Here is a 17,185-nt window from a genome sequence, read left to right as displayed (position 1 = left end):
ATGCACACACACGGCACCAACAGGCTTTGTGTGGACTCATGGGCCGAATACTACATGTGCCAGAAGTGGGGGCAGTTGCAGGATTCCCAAGCCAAGTATTTGCTGCATTTGGGTGATGGAGGCTGCAGAACCAATGTGGATTTTTACAGTGTGTGGACCGTGACGCTTGAACATTATTTAGGCATGAACGTGGCCATTTTTTGTGGCCCATTTCAAGCCTACTGAGATGCTCGGTTTGTCAAAGGCTTCGAAAGGAGCCTGAGTCACCCAGGTCCCCTCTCTGCTTCCTGAGCGTAAGCGGCAGAGCTGGGTTCCAGGGGTAGCTCCGAGCCTGTCCACCTGGCCCTGCGGGGCTCCTCTCTCACACGGGGCACAATTTTCTTCTCTCACCAAATGACTGAGATGAGAAATACAGGAATGCTGGTTACAATATAGGTCATGGGACTTTCTTGTGGCTTCTTTTCCATGGGTAGGCATTGTGTCCGTCTTTTTTCTATGTCTGTTTCATTTCAACTAAAGAGCCAGAATGGCTCAGAACGGAGCTCTGGAGACAGGTGGCCTGGCTTCACCTCTGCTTCTGTCGCTTACGGTCTGCGTGACTTTAAACAATTTACTTGTCTCCGTGTTGCTACAAGGCCTAACTGTAAGAACACTCATAAAAACTTGTAATGGTGCCTAGTATGAAGCAGATGCTGAATTTTTATTGGCTATCAACATCATCATCACCATCACTATTAAATAAGTAACAACTAACACAGATGGAATGACTATTGAGAAAAGCCAACTCATGTTCACCCGTGGATGTTTAGTAATTCAGATTTCTCAAGGTAAATCTTGCTTGTATCCTTTTTTGGGTCATTATCATCTCACTGGGTCAATAAACTTGTTTGAAGGAAGGACGGGCCCTGTAAGAAATTTCCTACAGATGACATACATAAATATATACAAAAATGTGGTGCCCCAAGGCAGGGTAGTCACGCAGAATTCCATTCTGGGGGTACCGCTGTCTTCACGTGACTCCAGTCACAAAAGGGAGGCTGCAGTTCAGGGAAAGGGTTTTGCAGGAAGAGGAGCATGGCGAGCAAGAACAGGACTTGTTCCTTGCCTGGTCATGACTGGAAGCAGGTGGTCTGGAGTCAGCTACGCCTCTGTGAGAAGCTGGCAGGGGGCACGGGGGCATGCGGTAGGAAGAGTGCCCAGGGGTCACGTTGGCAGGACCTGCGGTCTATTCACTCACTCAGCGATCCTGCCCTCAGAGGGCTTCCAGTCAACTCAGAGGCAGCAAGTCTGCTTAGAAACAGGCAAACCAGAGACCGACTCAGGACCCACCCATGGAAAGAGACGACGAGCCCCAGCCCTACATTCTAGGCAGCACGTACGGGATTTACATCCCGGATTTAGTTTCTCTTTGTTTTCTGTTTTTTAATCAAAGCCATAAGGCTGAAACTGCACAACTTCTGAGGCCTGCACTAGGGAGTGATGTGGATTGGATCTGAAGTGCTGTGAGCTTCCAGAATGCTAGACACACTCATATTCTGTTTGTAGGTGATCTGTGCAGAGTCGCTGTTACTAGTAAAGAAAATAACAAACTGACAGCGGTTGAGAGCCTCCGCCAGCACTACCCACACTCCACTCTCCGGTGGCTGAAAATAAGGCACAGGGCGCATTGTCTTCTTCACTTATGACTGACATACCCTGTGCCTCCCCAGGAGTCTGGGCACATGTGTTCCAGCTGGTGCCAGGTTGATGGCCAGCCTGCTTGGCTTTGGGGGGTATTAAGGCGACAATTCAGGAGGTGCTTTTCGGAGGCAATTTGGTTTCCTTGCTTTCACCGTTGTCAGTAACGATGCAGGAATACTCCGGGCTGCGTGCTCTGAATGTGGCTGGGTGTCTTTCTGGGTCTTTCCTAACCCCAGGTAAACACGCACAATTGCATCAGTCTTCTCCTGCTGTGAGCTCGGCAAAGCAACCCTCCCAGAAGCCCAGGCCTGAGAGTTCAAAAGGCAGACGCTCCATCATACACCCAGCCCCCCATACCAAGGCTGGCCTAATGCTCTGAGGCTGACTGCTGGTTAGAATGGTGAGGGCAGTACTTCAAAACCTGTCTAAACATCCTTTGTCTACCAATATTAAACCATTAAAAAAATTGTGGTGAAATATACATAACACAGAATTTACTAACAACCATTTTTAAGTGTAGAGCTCAGTGGCATTAAGTATGATGAAATAAAATTTATATTTTAAGGCAAGCCAAGAAAAAATTAAACATAAAATTCTCTCTCTGTGTTTGTTTGCGCCTTCTCCCTCCCTAATGTCCAATGTGCATCTGTTATACACATTAATCAGAGCTCCTCAAAGATGGGAAGACCTGCTCAACAGTAAATATCAATTTTCTTTTCTTTCTTCTGACGCTAGCAAATGTAACTTAAAAGAACTGTGTGCTTTCCCAGCTCCGTAGGGGGTCATGGTGACTTGCTGCTTACTTTGTATGTGCCTACCTGGACTATGTATCCTTGGTGAACTTTATGTTGTTCTCAGAGCTTTCTGAGAATCTGCTTCCTGGGTTATAATCCTCAGTTTGGCTCAAATAAAATTTCCTTTTTTCTTCTTAACTTGATAAGTTAATTAAATTTTCATCAACAAGTACATTCACATTGTGGGCAACCGTCACCACCATCCATTTCTAGAACTTTTTCATCTTCCTAAACTGAAACACTTGCACCCATTATACACTATCCTCATTCTTTCCTCTCCCCAGTTCCTGCTCACCATTATTTTACTTGTGTATCTATGAATTTGACTACCCTAGGTACCACACATAAGTAGAATCATATAATACTTGTGATTTTGTGTCTGGCTTACTTCACTTAGCATAATGGCCTCAAGGTTTATCCGTGTTGTAGCAGGTGCCAGAATGTCCTTCCTTTTTTAAGGCCGAATACTATTCCGTTGTATCAATGGACACACCAGATTTTGTTTGTCCATTCATCTGTTGACGGACATTTGGATTGTTTCCACCTTTTGGTTATTGTGAATAACGCTGCTATGAATATGGGTGTATAAATACCTGTTCAAGTCCCTGCTTTCAATTCTTTGTGGTATATACGTAGAAATACATTTTTGTCAATAAAAACAGTAGGGCTGCATCTCTGGGTCCCGGTTCAGTATGCTTCTCATTTCATGCATACTTAAAAAGGGATTGCATGTGGCCAGAGAAATAAGTTTCATAGGTTGTGTTTTGCCAAATCACGAAATTAACTTGGGAGAGACTTGTGGGCTAATCCATTCTCTTCCAGGGAGCCCCTCAAGCTATCATAATCAACAATAATTTAGAATCCAAAAATCTACTTTAATTTGTCTTTCTATATCCTACTTAGTTTCTCTCTTAGCTTATGGATCTGTCATTATGGCTATTTCCTTTTCCTTAGCTTAACAGGATTTGTTATTTGTTCAGAGCTCCAGCTTAATTGTTGTAGGTTCTTCACATACTGTCATTAAAATTAGCAGTGTCACAGTGAAAGAGAAATGATTGCTGAGTGCCCTCAGTTTAAACTAAAAAACGCTGAGGCTAATGCACTGGTCAGGATAGTAATTAAAAGATATTTTAAGAATCCAAAATTTTATAAGTCATAGAACACATGGTATTAAAATAATTGTTGGTGATGCCCTCTGACGCTCTGTGTTAGGAAAAGGACCTGAACATCAGTGAAGAGTGTTGCGCTGTACGCCATCAGGTCTATAATTTTGACCTTTGAAACTGTGAACTTGTTAACAAAGCTCATTAATCAACCACATTCTTCCTAGAGTCGGTTTTTCCGTTCATATAGTGAATCATCATTCTGACTCTGCTACTTACAACTTCAGTTAAATTTTGTTGTCATTGTTGTTCTTTGTATCAGTGTAGATCATAAAAGTAAAAATGTATGCAGAATAAGAATGAACCATTTATTCATGTTGCTTTCCTTCGTTAAAATACTGTCAGCAGCTCTGTGCTTGGAAGGCTTCCCTGGCGACTTACCACTACCAACCTGGGTATCAGCCGTGGACGGCAGGGGCTCAGGATGGGGTGACAGACAGAGCCTGGACCTCACACTGCCACAATGATGGGCATGTCACCACGTGAGGGGCGTTCAATAAACCAGACTTGATCTAGAGTTACGCAAGGTTTACAGAATCAGGCTGGCACCCCAAAGTTCCAGGTTAAAAAAATCGCCATTTTAGAACTTAGGGAGGAGTTTCTGGGTGAGTCAGAGGCTGTTTGGAGATCCAAATGGATGGGCCATTTAAGTCCAGGCACCAGCACAGCAATTAGGGCAGTAGGAAATTAAATTGCTCTGGAAGTGAAGGCCGTAGAGCTCAGGCATTGAGCAATTTCCTGCCAGGGAATGCAAGTGGGTGTTCCTGGCCCCAGAGCGAGTGTGGCACGGCCGTGGAGTGGCTCTGAGGCTCCTGGGGGCTCCTCAGAAAGTGCTAGATGCCCGCTGAGCAGAGGGGGCGGGGCTGCGGGGTCAGGTCTCTGGATGTGCTGTGAAGGCTCCAGGATTCGCCGCAGCCAAAGGCAGCAGAAGAGTCTCATAACTGCAGTCTGATGTCAAGACCAAGTGGGGTCTTGGATTGGACACTGGCACAGCTCCAAAACTTCAGGGCACCGGAGATTATTTAAATTTGGATTCTCCTTCTTAAAGACAGGCCGTAAAGATGTATGTGTATTGGGGTGGGAGGTAAAGGGTACACAGGGAAATACACTACCGTTTTATTCTCAGATGATGGCAGATACCTAAGTCCTACTGCTTCTCAAACCCAGCATAACGAAATCAACAGCCACGGTGCTAGCAGGGAGCCTGTTCTCACAGGATCCCCAGGTTTTCTGGCTCTCTTACCTCGGCTGGGCTATGCAGCGGGAGAACCCATAGCACCCCGGGCTCTGACTTGCTCAGCTGGGCACAGTCCATCAGGAGGCCGCCTTAGGAAGGAGGGCCTGGCTGATGGGGGCCGGCTTCCCTCCCGAGACCCCATCCACCATGATAAGCATGGTCAGGGGTGAAACCGAACAGGACCCTGTGGAGCTCCTGGGCACAAAAGCCTTTCTGTGTCCCCCATTTCTTGATTACAGGAAATAGGCTTTATTCAGCCCCCATGACCTTCCTTGAGTTCCGAGGGGCAGTTCAAACAGGTGCTAATCAGGGAAGGGAGGGGATGCAGAGACAAGGGAGGAGCAGTCAGGAAACAACAGTGCAGCCTCGGGGCAGGGTCCTGCTTCCAGCAAGGGATACACAATATCTCCGAGCTGTTTTGCAGATACTGGAACCCCCACCAGGTGGGAGAAGTTAACGGTGTACTGTCCACAAGCACTAGACCCCAGACCGGTTGGAACCAGAAGGTTGATGATGCTGACTCCTGTCTCCCCACTAACCAATCAGGAGCATGTCCACGAGCTGAGCACGCCCTCTTTGAACCATTACTATAAAACTCCTCACTACCCCTCCAAGCCGGGACACACAGTTTTGAGGGCACTAGCCTGCTGTGGCCCCCTTTGCCTGGCAAAGCAATAAAGCTTTTCTTTTCTACTTCACCCAAAACTCTGTCTCCAAGATTTAATTTGGTGTTGGGTACAGAGGCCAAATTCAACTTCAGGGGCAGCCTAGGGCCCTCTCATGCTAGGGAAACTGTTCTGAAAGACCAGGAAGATGATTAGAATAGAAATAGAATTTAAGAAATTTAATGTTAATCTTCTGAGTGAAAGCGCTCTAACAGATGTTACAATCTGAGGCTCCTCTAGATTCCAAAGTTTCCCAACCTGGATTACAGAGCGATACAGAAGTCAACAGCAATTCTAAGTGAGGAAAGATGGGATGGGCTCTTGTCATAAACTGGAGGCACATAATCCAAACCACCTGTCGGCATCACGGACAAGATAAATGAAGCTTAAATTTCTTGTATTTCCAAGTAGGAACCATTTATTCGATTTGACGGCATCTCAGGTACTGAAGCTGTGGGCAAGGAAAGAGTCTATTGTCTTTTTCTGGCATAAGCATTATCTACAGCCAGAAACGTGTAAGTGAATTTTAAAATGGGGTTATTTTCATGTCTCCTGCTTGGTTTATCTTAAAATAGAATTAGGAATCACCAATTGGCAACTGGATACCCATTTTATCTGGCCAACACAGCATTAAAAAATGGTCAGTTGCCAGTGTGAAAAAAATTCAGAAGATTTAACAAAAGAAATCAAGATTTCTCACTTCCCCAGGGGTGGGAGGGGACAGTAATATCTGTGACATAGTGGCACACCTAATGGGCCTGAGCAGCCCAACCTTCTCCAGACACACTCTTCACCAGGCCCCCCACCCCGGGTCAGCCCTCCTGGGCCTCCTTGTAGGCAGTTCTGATTGAGACCTTAATCTAGACCTCCTGTGACTTTAAGACCAGAACTCTGAGTCAACCCTACCTGGATAAATTATAAAAGAAAAACCTTGGCAATTGTAACTCTGAAACTATACAGCCGACAGATGTATACAATTAAGCCATTCTCCGTGCAGACACCCTCATTCATGTCCAGTGTCCCCTAAGGGGACAATACCACTCCCAGATGACAGCCACCGAGTGAAGAGTTTCAGTTAATGCTATGTCCCACTTTGTTCCCACCATCTTAATGTATTTCTGAGATTTTCCTCCTTCCCTTTCAGTAAAGGTAAGAACCATTCCTAGGAATTAGGCAGCAATTTGCTTTGCAGAGCGGCCAATTCTTCCACAACTGACTTCTGACTCCAAACCCACAACCCAGGCTTTTAGCTAAATCAGGGAAAGGGATGAAGGACGTTTTGATAGCTCCGGATAACTCCACACTTAACATTAAGCTGTTCAGGAAATGGCTTTTTCCTGATTTTTGTTTCTATTAATGTTTTCCTTCTGACATAAGGCCAGTGAGCCAATGTTTACCGTAAATTCTCATCAAGCACACTTGGAGGAACAATGCTGTGCAAGGACGCAGTGGGAGTGCTATTAGCAGATGAAGGGCTGGCGATGAGAAGACCCGCATGAATTACCAAGACGTAAGTCTGAGCATTTCCATTGTGAACCCACTGAAATGAAGACCTGAAGAACTGGATATTTTAATTTATTTAGGGCACATGCTCATTGTGTAGATAAAACCTCATCCTGAGGCTCTTATTCTTTTTTTGAATACAATAATTTCTATCTCGATTGATGTTGCTTGTGAAAAATATGCAAGGCAGTACACTATTATAAAAAATGTTTCAAAGGTGGTTTGGAAATAAGTGATAATTTAAGTAAATGATAGATATGAGCCCATTTTTCTTTTTCTTAATTAAGCCAGATCTGAATTTAAATATATTCCTATTCATTTAAATGATTTTAATATATCAAATAAAAAACGTAAATAATTGTTATTCAGACCTTTAAAAATCATACTATTCAAAAGAGGGAATCTGTCCACCAGAAAACCTACAGTACAGAAAAATTAATAAAGCATCTTATATTATAAAACTTATATATCCCTAATAATAAAAAGCCAAAGCGATTCAAAGTCCAGGGTGGCACTGAAGGGCTTGCATGAAAGGAGTGCTTTTTGTCTTTAATTACTAAATATACTCCATGTCTACTAGGGGCAAAGACTGTGTTCGGGTGTCAGAGAGAATTAGATAGGATCACATCACAGCCTGTAACATGCTAGAATCTAACAGAAGAGGCAGATGGTACCCGAATAATTCAGGAGGCTAAATGCATGGAAGGTGCAGCCTAAGCGCTGTGATGAGGTGAGTCAGGGAAGCATCACATCCCAGGTCCACCCTGGAATTCTGCTATCGGGCTACTGGTGCTCCGAGTCATCTCAGGAACATAACTAACTTTAGAAAGCTGTGTTCGTGCCTGCATGTGCAGGAGAGAGAAAATAGGCCATTCGTAGATAGGATAACCTGGGCTACATTTTGGCCAATTTTTGGTTTTGTGTTGTTTTTACAAACAAATAGAAGGATGTTGGATTTAATAAATGAGTCAATTTTTACTTGTTGCTGTAAAACCCATAAAAATAGCTTGACTTTAGTTCCACCACAGCAGTGCCAAGAGGAAAACAGTATACATGAAAATAAGAACAAAAACTCCTTCCAGTGAAGCATTATGCCCTTTGAAAGGCACAGTCTGTGAGGACACTGGGCAAAAACATGCCTTTCCTATTAGTCAATATATTATTTAACACGGCATCACATCTTACAATGCTGAGATATGCCAAAAAAAAAAAAAGGAAAAGAAAAAGAAAATAGCATTCCTCTACTAACACAGTAGCTCCTCTTTATCTTCTTTGAAAATTAATTTTATGTAACTTTCTATAAATGAACCTAAGTTAAAGATTCCAGATATAACTCCTTTCCTTGTTAAAAAGAAATTTAGATTTATGTTAGAAGAAGAGGGACCATGAATTTTGCCCAAAGAAGTCAGGTTAGATATTGGCCTACTATTTTTTTTTTTAACATATATATATTTTCTATAGTCTAAGTATTTTTCATTACTGTTTTACTCATTAATACAAAACTAGAAAGAACTGAACAAGTGATACTATTAAATTTGAATTCTCGGATTCACCAACCAAGACGACAGGTTTAAACAATCACCCTAAGTAAAACATCCTCAGTTTTCATGCCCTGGGTATTTCCTACCCTACAAACTAGAACGTGAGGTCATGTCAACATGAATGAGACAGACGCCCTCTACAACATGAAGAGCCTGCCTGGGACAGAGCTGGGGACATCAACACAGCATCTGGGGATAGCAGCCACGGAGAACAAGCAACCTCAGTGGTAAATATGTAACCCCTTCTGAACCCCTTATAGGTACCGTCAGACTTGAACTTCAGAGAGATGATACAGTGAAAGAACACGTTTTAATAAGCTGTGCTAACGGATACAGGATACAAACGAGCTGTATTGGAAAGCTACAGGTCACTCCAATAGGAATCAGTAGGACAGCTGCGCCCTGAGATGGCTGGAGAGAGCCCAGCTCAGTGTGTGCAGGCTCAGGGCTGGTCACGTGGCAGGAGGGTCCACACCCCTTGAGAGGTGCTAGAACAGGCTCGGGGCGTCCCTATAGACGCAGGATGCTCTTAAGGACCTGGGAAAGACTGATGCTGTCCTCTGTTCTGAGCCGGGAGGCAGACCACCGGCCCCAGCCCGGGTCTGGGTCTGACAGGTTCGGGTACCCAAAGAATCTGCGCTGAGTGCCAAGGCCATGCTTACTCAGATGAACTTGGGGCTTAGCGGGAAGTCTGCGAGGGAGGTGGTGTCGGTGCCCCAGCACTTGGCTTCCTTCTGTGTAGGGAGTAAAACCCTCCGATGGAGCAGGGGCCTCTGCACAAGGAATACCGCCGGGCCGGTCTGGCCCAAGAGCGTTTCCTCCGCGCTCTCAGCTCTAGCATCTCTGCCCAGGCCTGGCTTCAGGCTGCGGGGCCTGCGACCTGTCCTACTCCTGGTGGCTGTGCTCCCGGCCACCTTCACAACTAAGACCCATGCTCTCCACGTGGACTCCGCACGGAGAGGCGGACCCCCTCCAAAGGAGTATCAGCTCCTGGTCCCGGCCGGCCTCTGAGGGTGGAAACAAAGCCTTTAAGGTGGGCAATGGACCTGAGACTAGCCTCAGCTACAGCTCACGGGCAAAGCAGCATAGCATGCGTACTGACAAAGTAGTTAATAATATTCACTGGGGCCAGCACTGTAATGGTCCTAACTCATTTCCTTCTCCTAACACTCATGGGAAAGTCCTATTATGATGCCTTCGGGGCATTTTACTGGGGAAGCTGGGGGACGGAAAGCCAACCACGTGCCAGGGTCACACAGCTCAGCAGAGCCCGTGTCAGCCTCTGTCTCGAGGGGCCGCTGCCCACTCCACAGCCCCCAGAATCTAGGGTTTGTCTCTGAGGAGGAAGGAGAGAAGCTCGCTTGCTGAAGGTTTACTATTGGGAAGCAGCCGCATAGCACAGGGAGATCAGCTCGGTGCTTTGTGACCACCTAGAGGGGTGGGATAGGGAGGGTGGGAGGGAGGGAGATGCAAGAGCGAAGAGATATGGGGACATATGTATGTGTATAACTGATTCACTTTGTTATAAAGCAGAAACTAACACACCATTGTAAAGCAATTATACTCCAATAAAGATGTTAAAAAAAAAAAACCAACAACAAAAACTCAACAAAGCTCTCTCACTCAATAAACCAGACGAGGACACAGCATCCTCACTGCTGCAAATTATCAGAAGTAAACCACCGGCTCCAAGAATGCCACGGAACACATGTATTCGAAAGGATTTACAAAACGCTTCTGTAAAGGAGGAAGAGGAAAACGCTTTCATGTAGCTATTCTCCAATGATAGCTCAAAAAGGAGATTAAAACAGGCTGGCAGTTTGAAATATCTGTAGACTTCCAGCAAGAGTAGACAGCAACAAGCCGACGACTATTTGGTGTTTCCAGCTACTGGTTACCCAAGAGCCGCTGAGGCTGACAGAGTGAGAGGCACCTCTGAGCTTGACTGCTGTGACCAGTGGGGTGGTAACACTCAGACACCCCTGGACTGACCCCAGGCTCTGCCGCGTATACCCGCGTGGCCTCGAACAGCTTTCCGAACTTCTGGGCTACCATTTATCAAGCACCAGCTACGCCCGTACTTGATTTTCAGACTTCCCCCGTACACATTATCATCATCATCATCATTATCGTCACATTTCACATTTGCAGACTGAGTTCAGAGAGGTTAAGTGACTTCCCTAAATCTATGCTGCCATCAGGTAGGAGCTGGGGTGTGAACACAGGTCTGTGAGATTCTAAAGCCTGTTGGCTGCCCTTATCATTCTCTGACACTCTCCTCCTATAAACTAAAAAAACTGGTGCCTATGTTTCCCACCTTCCTTTTAAAATCTTCTTTATAAAGAGGGCCCAGAGAGCCCCCAATAGAACATAATTAAATAAACCATTAGATTGAGTCCAGAAATAGTCAGAATATGGCAGCTATTAGAGTAACCATATGAAGTCCAGGTTAGAAGAGCCCTTAAAAAGGTCAATTTAATTTACCGCTGAACAAGGAGCCCACTCAATTATCATCTAGGAAACTGAAGGACACTAGCTGATTGATTGATTAGGAGGGCATTTCCGGACCTATTTGTGAACACGTGTATCCTGTTTCACATATGCCAAAAGCATGTGCTAGAGTAGAAAAGTCTCAGCATCTGATTATTATTTACACGGCTACATATCAAGTACACATATTCTAAATAACCACAAAGACATGTCTAGATGTGACTTTCTCAATGCGCTTTCAGAAAATGTGATTTTGAAATAGGACTTCAAATAAAGCATCCAGACTTAAGACATTTTTCACATGTAACTCACGCTTAACTGTAGTGGAAAAAATTTTCCTATGTCAAGTGTCAACCACTCTAGTGGGGGAACAGTTAATGTCGACTTACCTCCACTCACATGCTGTAGGCGTCTCTTTGAAAAGAGGGCTTTCAACAGACATTTTCCCTTATCTTTTTTGTTTCATGTTTTCAGATACTCTTCCTATGTTTTTGAACTTTTTTATCTTGGTAGTTCCAGTGTTTTTAAAATATAATAGAAAGGTGTTAAATATTCAATGATACAGGCTGCTTTTGCAAAATGTACATCTGTTAAAAAGCTTTACGGGAAGGAGATAGAGGTATGGTGCTGGAGGATGAAAATAGTCACATTTACCTATAACAGGTGTTCATGAAGTAGAATAACTAACATTTGCTATTTTGAGCAAGAATGTGTATCTCTTTAATGATTTCCATTTAGTCACAACTTCTGTAATTTCTATTTACCAGAATGACCGAGACAGAAATATTACTGTAATTGATACAAATGTTCTCAAATTTCTAAAAGATCTATAGCAATTTTAGAAACAATAGTAAATATAATTAATCAGGGTAAAATAGATGGTGCTTGTATACTAAATTCTGTCAAACATGTTATTGAGATAAATTATTCCTTATGAAAAATGTTGAAAATGCAGGCATTTTCATTTATACAAATAAATTTAATTATACAGGGATGAAAATGATAAAAACTAAGTATCTGCTACTCAACTTATTTTATATTAATTTTGAGAGTGTGTTGTCACGTGACTCTGCATGAAAGTTTTATTTCATAGCTATTCATCTCAACACCCTTTCTTAACATTTGCTGCGTCAAAACACTGCACCCTCAGAAGAACACATACTTCTGGGAAGGGGAAAGTAATAAGAAATTGCTTCCTTAAAGAATAAGATACAAATACATGGAAAGGTTTTGTAAAATGTTTTAAGGAAAAGCAGGTTTTGTATTGTATTAGTCTAGGCAAGGCTCAAATGTATTAATATTCACAAACAGGTAACAACTAGTCTAATTTGTGATAGGTTTGTAAAACATTATAGCCAAATAAAACTGAAGGTCATCTCAGTTTTCAGTCATTATGGCCTAGGTGTGAAAGGATTCCATGAGTTAGTATGAGTTGAACAGATTTTACAGGTTCTATTCCAGCAACTAATTTTTAGAGAAGGCTGAGCCTTCAGAAGCCCACACGATCTTAGTTAAGCTAATAACTGGCAATGTCTCCTGGTGAAATTTGCTGTCCCTCCTCCAAAGAGCTCAGGCCCACGTGGCTTGGCACGCTGACCCACCCAGATGGTCACTACTGACTTTTCCCCGGCAGGACAGACTTCCAATTGTAATTCCAGAACTACGGATGCATTTGCTTCACACACACTTTCTCTTGGGCCCAGGATGTCCTTATGACCAATGGCATGTGCTCGCATTGGCGACCCAGAGTCTAGCCCGGGCAGGAGTGGGCCTGCAAGTTTGATTAGCACAGGCTCGAACAAGCAAACACGACTAGCACTACACTGAAAGCCAGCTCTTTCCTGTTCACCCTCCTTCTCTCATTACATCTCCCCACTGCTCGCCTTTGAACTGAGTGCCTCCTGTGTGACAATGGTAAACGCGTGGCTAAAAGATGAACCCCTCACCGGCCAACACGCGGAGACCTGAATCTGCTGCACAAAGCGAGCTTTGGAGAAGCAACTGTGTATGTTTACAGCATGAGACAGAGTAAGGAGCCCCCACTGCACTTGCAGGACAGCAACTGCGTAGTCGTGTCACCAGTGGCTGCCGCGTAACAGAAAACCGGAGAGTTTGGGGGGACTTCAGAGATCGGGGAGTGCAATTTGCTCAACTTAAAGATGAAGGAACTAAGGCCCGGAGAAGGTCAGAATCACAAAATTAGTTAAAACACAGGTCTAGGAATTCCAAATCTAAACTCCCTGTTGCTAACCAAACACTGTAGCTTGTTATGTATCAATAACTCTCCAGCCACTTATTCACGATTACTATCATATTTTAACGGTTCTGTTTAAAAATACAACTTTTAAAATTTAGACTCAAATTTTGGGAGAAAACCCTGAACAGTTAGAAGTTTTTAGAATTTCTATTAAATACGACAGTTTGGACCACATGACTCTTCAGGTCAAAATCTTACAAGTTTTGTACTTAGAGGCATAGTATATTGGCAAATTTGCCTTACAAGGGAGCATATTCTATATTTCAGAAAAAGCAAATACACAAGTGGCACATGCTGTGAAAATAACCCTGTTAAGGTTATTATCTAGTAAATAATCATGTAAATTTGATATGAGTCACTGGAATTTAGTCTAAAGTTGTATCAAGGCCATATGTTACCATAGGCAATTTCTTCAAATGCATAATTTATAACACAACCTCCATGACTGCCTGAGAGTCCAAGGTAGAATAATGAATTACTCCTGCAGAAACAGACCCTTGGAGGATGAATTAACATTTAGCTAAGGTCACGAGGGCAACTGGATTTGTAGTTTCAGGCTATTCCTCATAGAGAACTTGCCAGATGACACAAAAATCCAACAAATTCCCACAACTAAAAATCAACTCTCCAAAATGTTTAGTTTGAATATCCAGGCGTACAAGGGCCTAGTGCTGCTTAGAATTTATACTGGATCATATTAAAAAAAAAAAAAAAGTACCAACCACTGGTACTAAAGCTAAGCTTTCCACATAAACACCGAGGTGGGGAGAGAAAAAGCACATCCAGGAAAAAGTGTATGAGAGGTGACGGAGAAGAAGAAGGAAGAAAAAAGATAGAGATGTGAAGGGAGAAAGAAATAAAGAGACTGACAGCTAGAGAAGCAGAGAAGGGTAAAGAAAAGAAAGCTAGAGAAACGAGAAATGAAAAAGGAGGAGGAGGCTTCCCGTTATAAGATAAACAAGTCCTGGGGATGGGATGTACAGCTCAGTGTCTATAGTTAATATCACTATACTAGTAACACTACATATACACCACACTATAGCGCTGTATATTTGAAAGTAGCTAGGAGAGTAGATCATGAAAGTTCTCAACACAAGAAAAAAGATTTAAAAAATGGAGAGAAATTAAACAATGTGTGAGCAAAGAGAAAGGAAGAGAGTATGGATGACAAGTGGGGAGGAGGAGCTGAAATGATGGGGACCAATTAGTCACATATGAGCTGGGACAGAGCAGCTGTTTGTCCTAAGGCCTAACTAGACCGGTTACCAGAAAACGAAGGAAGAAGCAAGGAAAGATGTATATGTATGTATACACATTTGGATATTAACTGCCCCCTTAAATATCGCTGTGACCCAAGGGTTTACCTTCATCCTTGACCTCCTTCTGACTCGACAGTAGCTCTAAGTGCCCTCGTCCCAGCCCCAGCTTCAGCCGGACGTACGTGGATGGATGACTCTGACTGTGGAAAGTACTCTTCCTGGTCCACACCAGCATATCTGACTGCTCAGTGGTCATGTCTACTCCATGTTACAGGAAGAGTGAACTTAGAAAGTGCAGAGCTGAGCTCCCCGTCTTCACGCCCCACATGTCCCACCTCCTACACATTCCACATTTGGGGAGTGGCAATACCCCCACCAACTGCCACGGTAGCAATGAGGTTCTTTCTATTTTGCTCCATCTCCCTCAGATCGGCCTCCAAACGGCTACTACAACGTAGCTCCTTATGTTTCTGAAGTTGCTGGTCTTCCTAACTCCAGCCTTTTTCTCTCCTTGCTGGCCTCAACCCTAACATCAGAGTGATCTTTCTAAGAGCAAAAGCACATCACATTACTACCTGCTTAAATGCCACCAGTGGATTTTGCGACCAGGTCCAGCTCCTTAGATGACCAGACAAGACCTCCAAGACCTGGTTTTGCCGACCCCTCTGTCCTCACCTCCTATCATCCGTAACCTTACTCACACTCCATAATTTTAAAAAATCTTTTCTTTAACTTGAAGTCTAGTTGATGTACAATGTTGTGTTAGTTTCAGGTGTACAGCACAGTGATTCAATTATACATATATATACATATTCTTTCTCATATTCTTTTCCATTATGGTTTATCATAGGATACTGAATACAGTTCCCTGTGTTAGACATAGGACCCTGTTGTTTGTAATTGTTTTTAAACTACATAAAAAAGGGACAATCTGGGGCTTCCCTGGTGGCGCAGTGGTTGAGAATCTGCTTGCCAATGCAGGGGACATGGGTTCGAGCCCTGGTCTGGGAAGATCCCACATGCCGCAGAGCAACTAGGCCTGTGAGCCACAACTACTGAGCCTGCGCGTCTGGAGCCTGTGCTCCACAACAAGAGAGGCCGCGATAATGAGAGGCCCGCGCACCACGATGAAGAGTGGCCCCCACTTGCCGCAACTAGAGAAAGCCCTCGCACAGAAACGAAGACCCAACACAGCCATAAATAAATTAAAAAAAAAAAAATCAATTAATTAATTAATTAATTTTTAAAAAAAGGGACAATCTGTCTTTTCACTTCTTGCTGTCTATATTTTATGTTGATCATTCCTATATAAACTGAACATTGTATTATTAAGCAAGTTTTCACTCATTTCCACAAGACAAAAGACACTGCCTATTTTTCACGTATTAGAGGTGAAGATTGCTTATTTATCTGTTTTTCTCCTCCTCTGACCACCCCTGGCCAAACAGGGCAACATAACATCCAACATGCTACCATTCTTGTCCTTATGTGTCCATGCCCTGCGTTGCTGTCCAGCTGCTTTCTGAGAGTCCCTTTCTCATGGGATATTAACATGGTGCCTGCACATAACATGGGCCCAATAAATTCTGTCATCGCCATAATCTTCAAGATAATGAGAAGGAAAAGTCTTTTTTCTCATATCCTCAAGACCTAGTCTGTTGGTAGTAAATACTAAACATTTCCTGGTGAATAAATGATTTTACTGATTCTGCCAAGTTTTATGTACCAACTCATGGGAAGACACATGATCCTCATGTTGACCCGGCATGAGAAACTGCATATTTACACAAAATCATAGCCATGTACTCTAAATTTTGTCCCATAACCTTGACTGCTTTATGATGCAAAATAGGAACAACCAGAGCCACAGATGTATCTTGGTCATCAAAGCCAAATGAGTAACTGAATATTTTCACACACAAGAAGCCTCTCGGCAAACAGCGGGCCAGGAGCATATGGGTGGCAACGGCCAGGAGCTCACCTTTTCTTCATGACCAACACGACTCCAAGAAATATAATCACGAACAGCAAGATGCCAGCGATGACTCCTGCGATCTTGACTGTGTGGTCTGTTTGTTTCTCGGGTTCTGGGACTGGTTTTGGAGTGGCAGCTCCTGAAGGGGAGAGGAAACGAGAAAGAAGACACGGTGGGTAAGGGAGAATAAAAATGTTAGCTTTTTAAAATTTTGCTGCATTTAACAGAGTCATAAGACTTATCAGAGCTAGCAGACAGACGAGCTTTGATTTTTTTCAACGGCTTTCACAGGCGCTGAAAGGAATGTAATTGTTCGCATTGTTCTTCCATATTTCACTAAATCCCAACACAAGTTGGAAAGCACACCCACACCTGACCCTTTTATAAGAGACTCTTCTCAAACACAGTTTTTAAAATATTTTTATTATCTCTATGGGCTCCCTGATCTTTCTGCCTTTTAGAAACTTGCTAACAACACAATAGACATCCTCAGCCTTTATCCAAAGTTGATTTGCTGGAACATTTCCCCCAATTATTTTTCATAAATGAAGCAGTAATTCCATAACAATATTAGCCCAAACACCTGGAGAAGAGAGATAAGCTCACTTACTGTGCATTTTA

The 17,185-nt window shown here is 43.4% G+C and overlaps 1 protein-coding gene across 7 annotated transcripts in view; it reads right to left on the bottom strand.

Annotated features, from left to right (window-relative positions):
- PTPRM (protein tyrosine phosphatase receptor type M) overlaps positions 1 to 17,185 on the bottom strand; it is a 742,498-nt gene that overhangs the window by 217,988 nt on the left and 507,325 nt on the right. For all 7 annotated transcript variants that reach the window (XM_082353481.1, XM_082353483.1, XM_082353486.1 and 4 more), the window contains one exon: positions 16,571 to 16,703. In XM_082353481.1, coding sequence (XP_082209607.1) covers positions 16,571 to 16,703 — 133 coding nt within the window. The remainder of the gene's footprint in view (positions 1 to 16,570; positions 16,704 to 17,185) is intronic.

This window comes from Balaenoptera borealis (genome assembly GCF_965194805.1).
Source record: "Balaenoptera borealis genome assembly, chromosome: 14".
NCBI classification, from domain to species: Eukaryota; Metazoa; Chordata; class Mammalia; order Artiodactyla; family Balaenopteridae; genus Balaenoptera; species Balaenoptera borealis.
The sequence above is the reverse complement of the archived record's forward strand: the minus strand, read 5'-3'. Positions and strand labels throughout refer to the sequence as shown.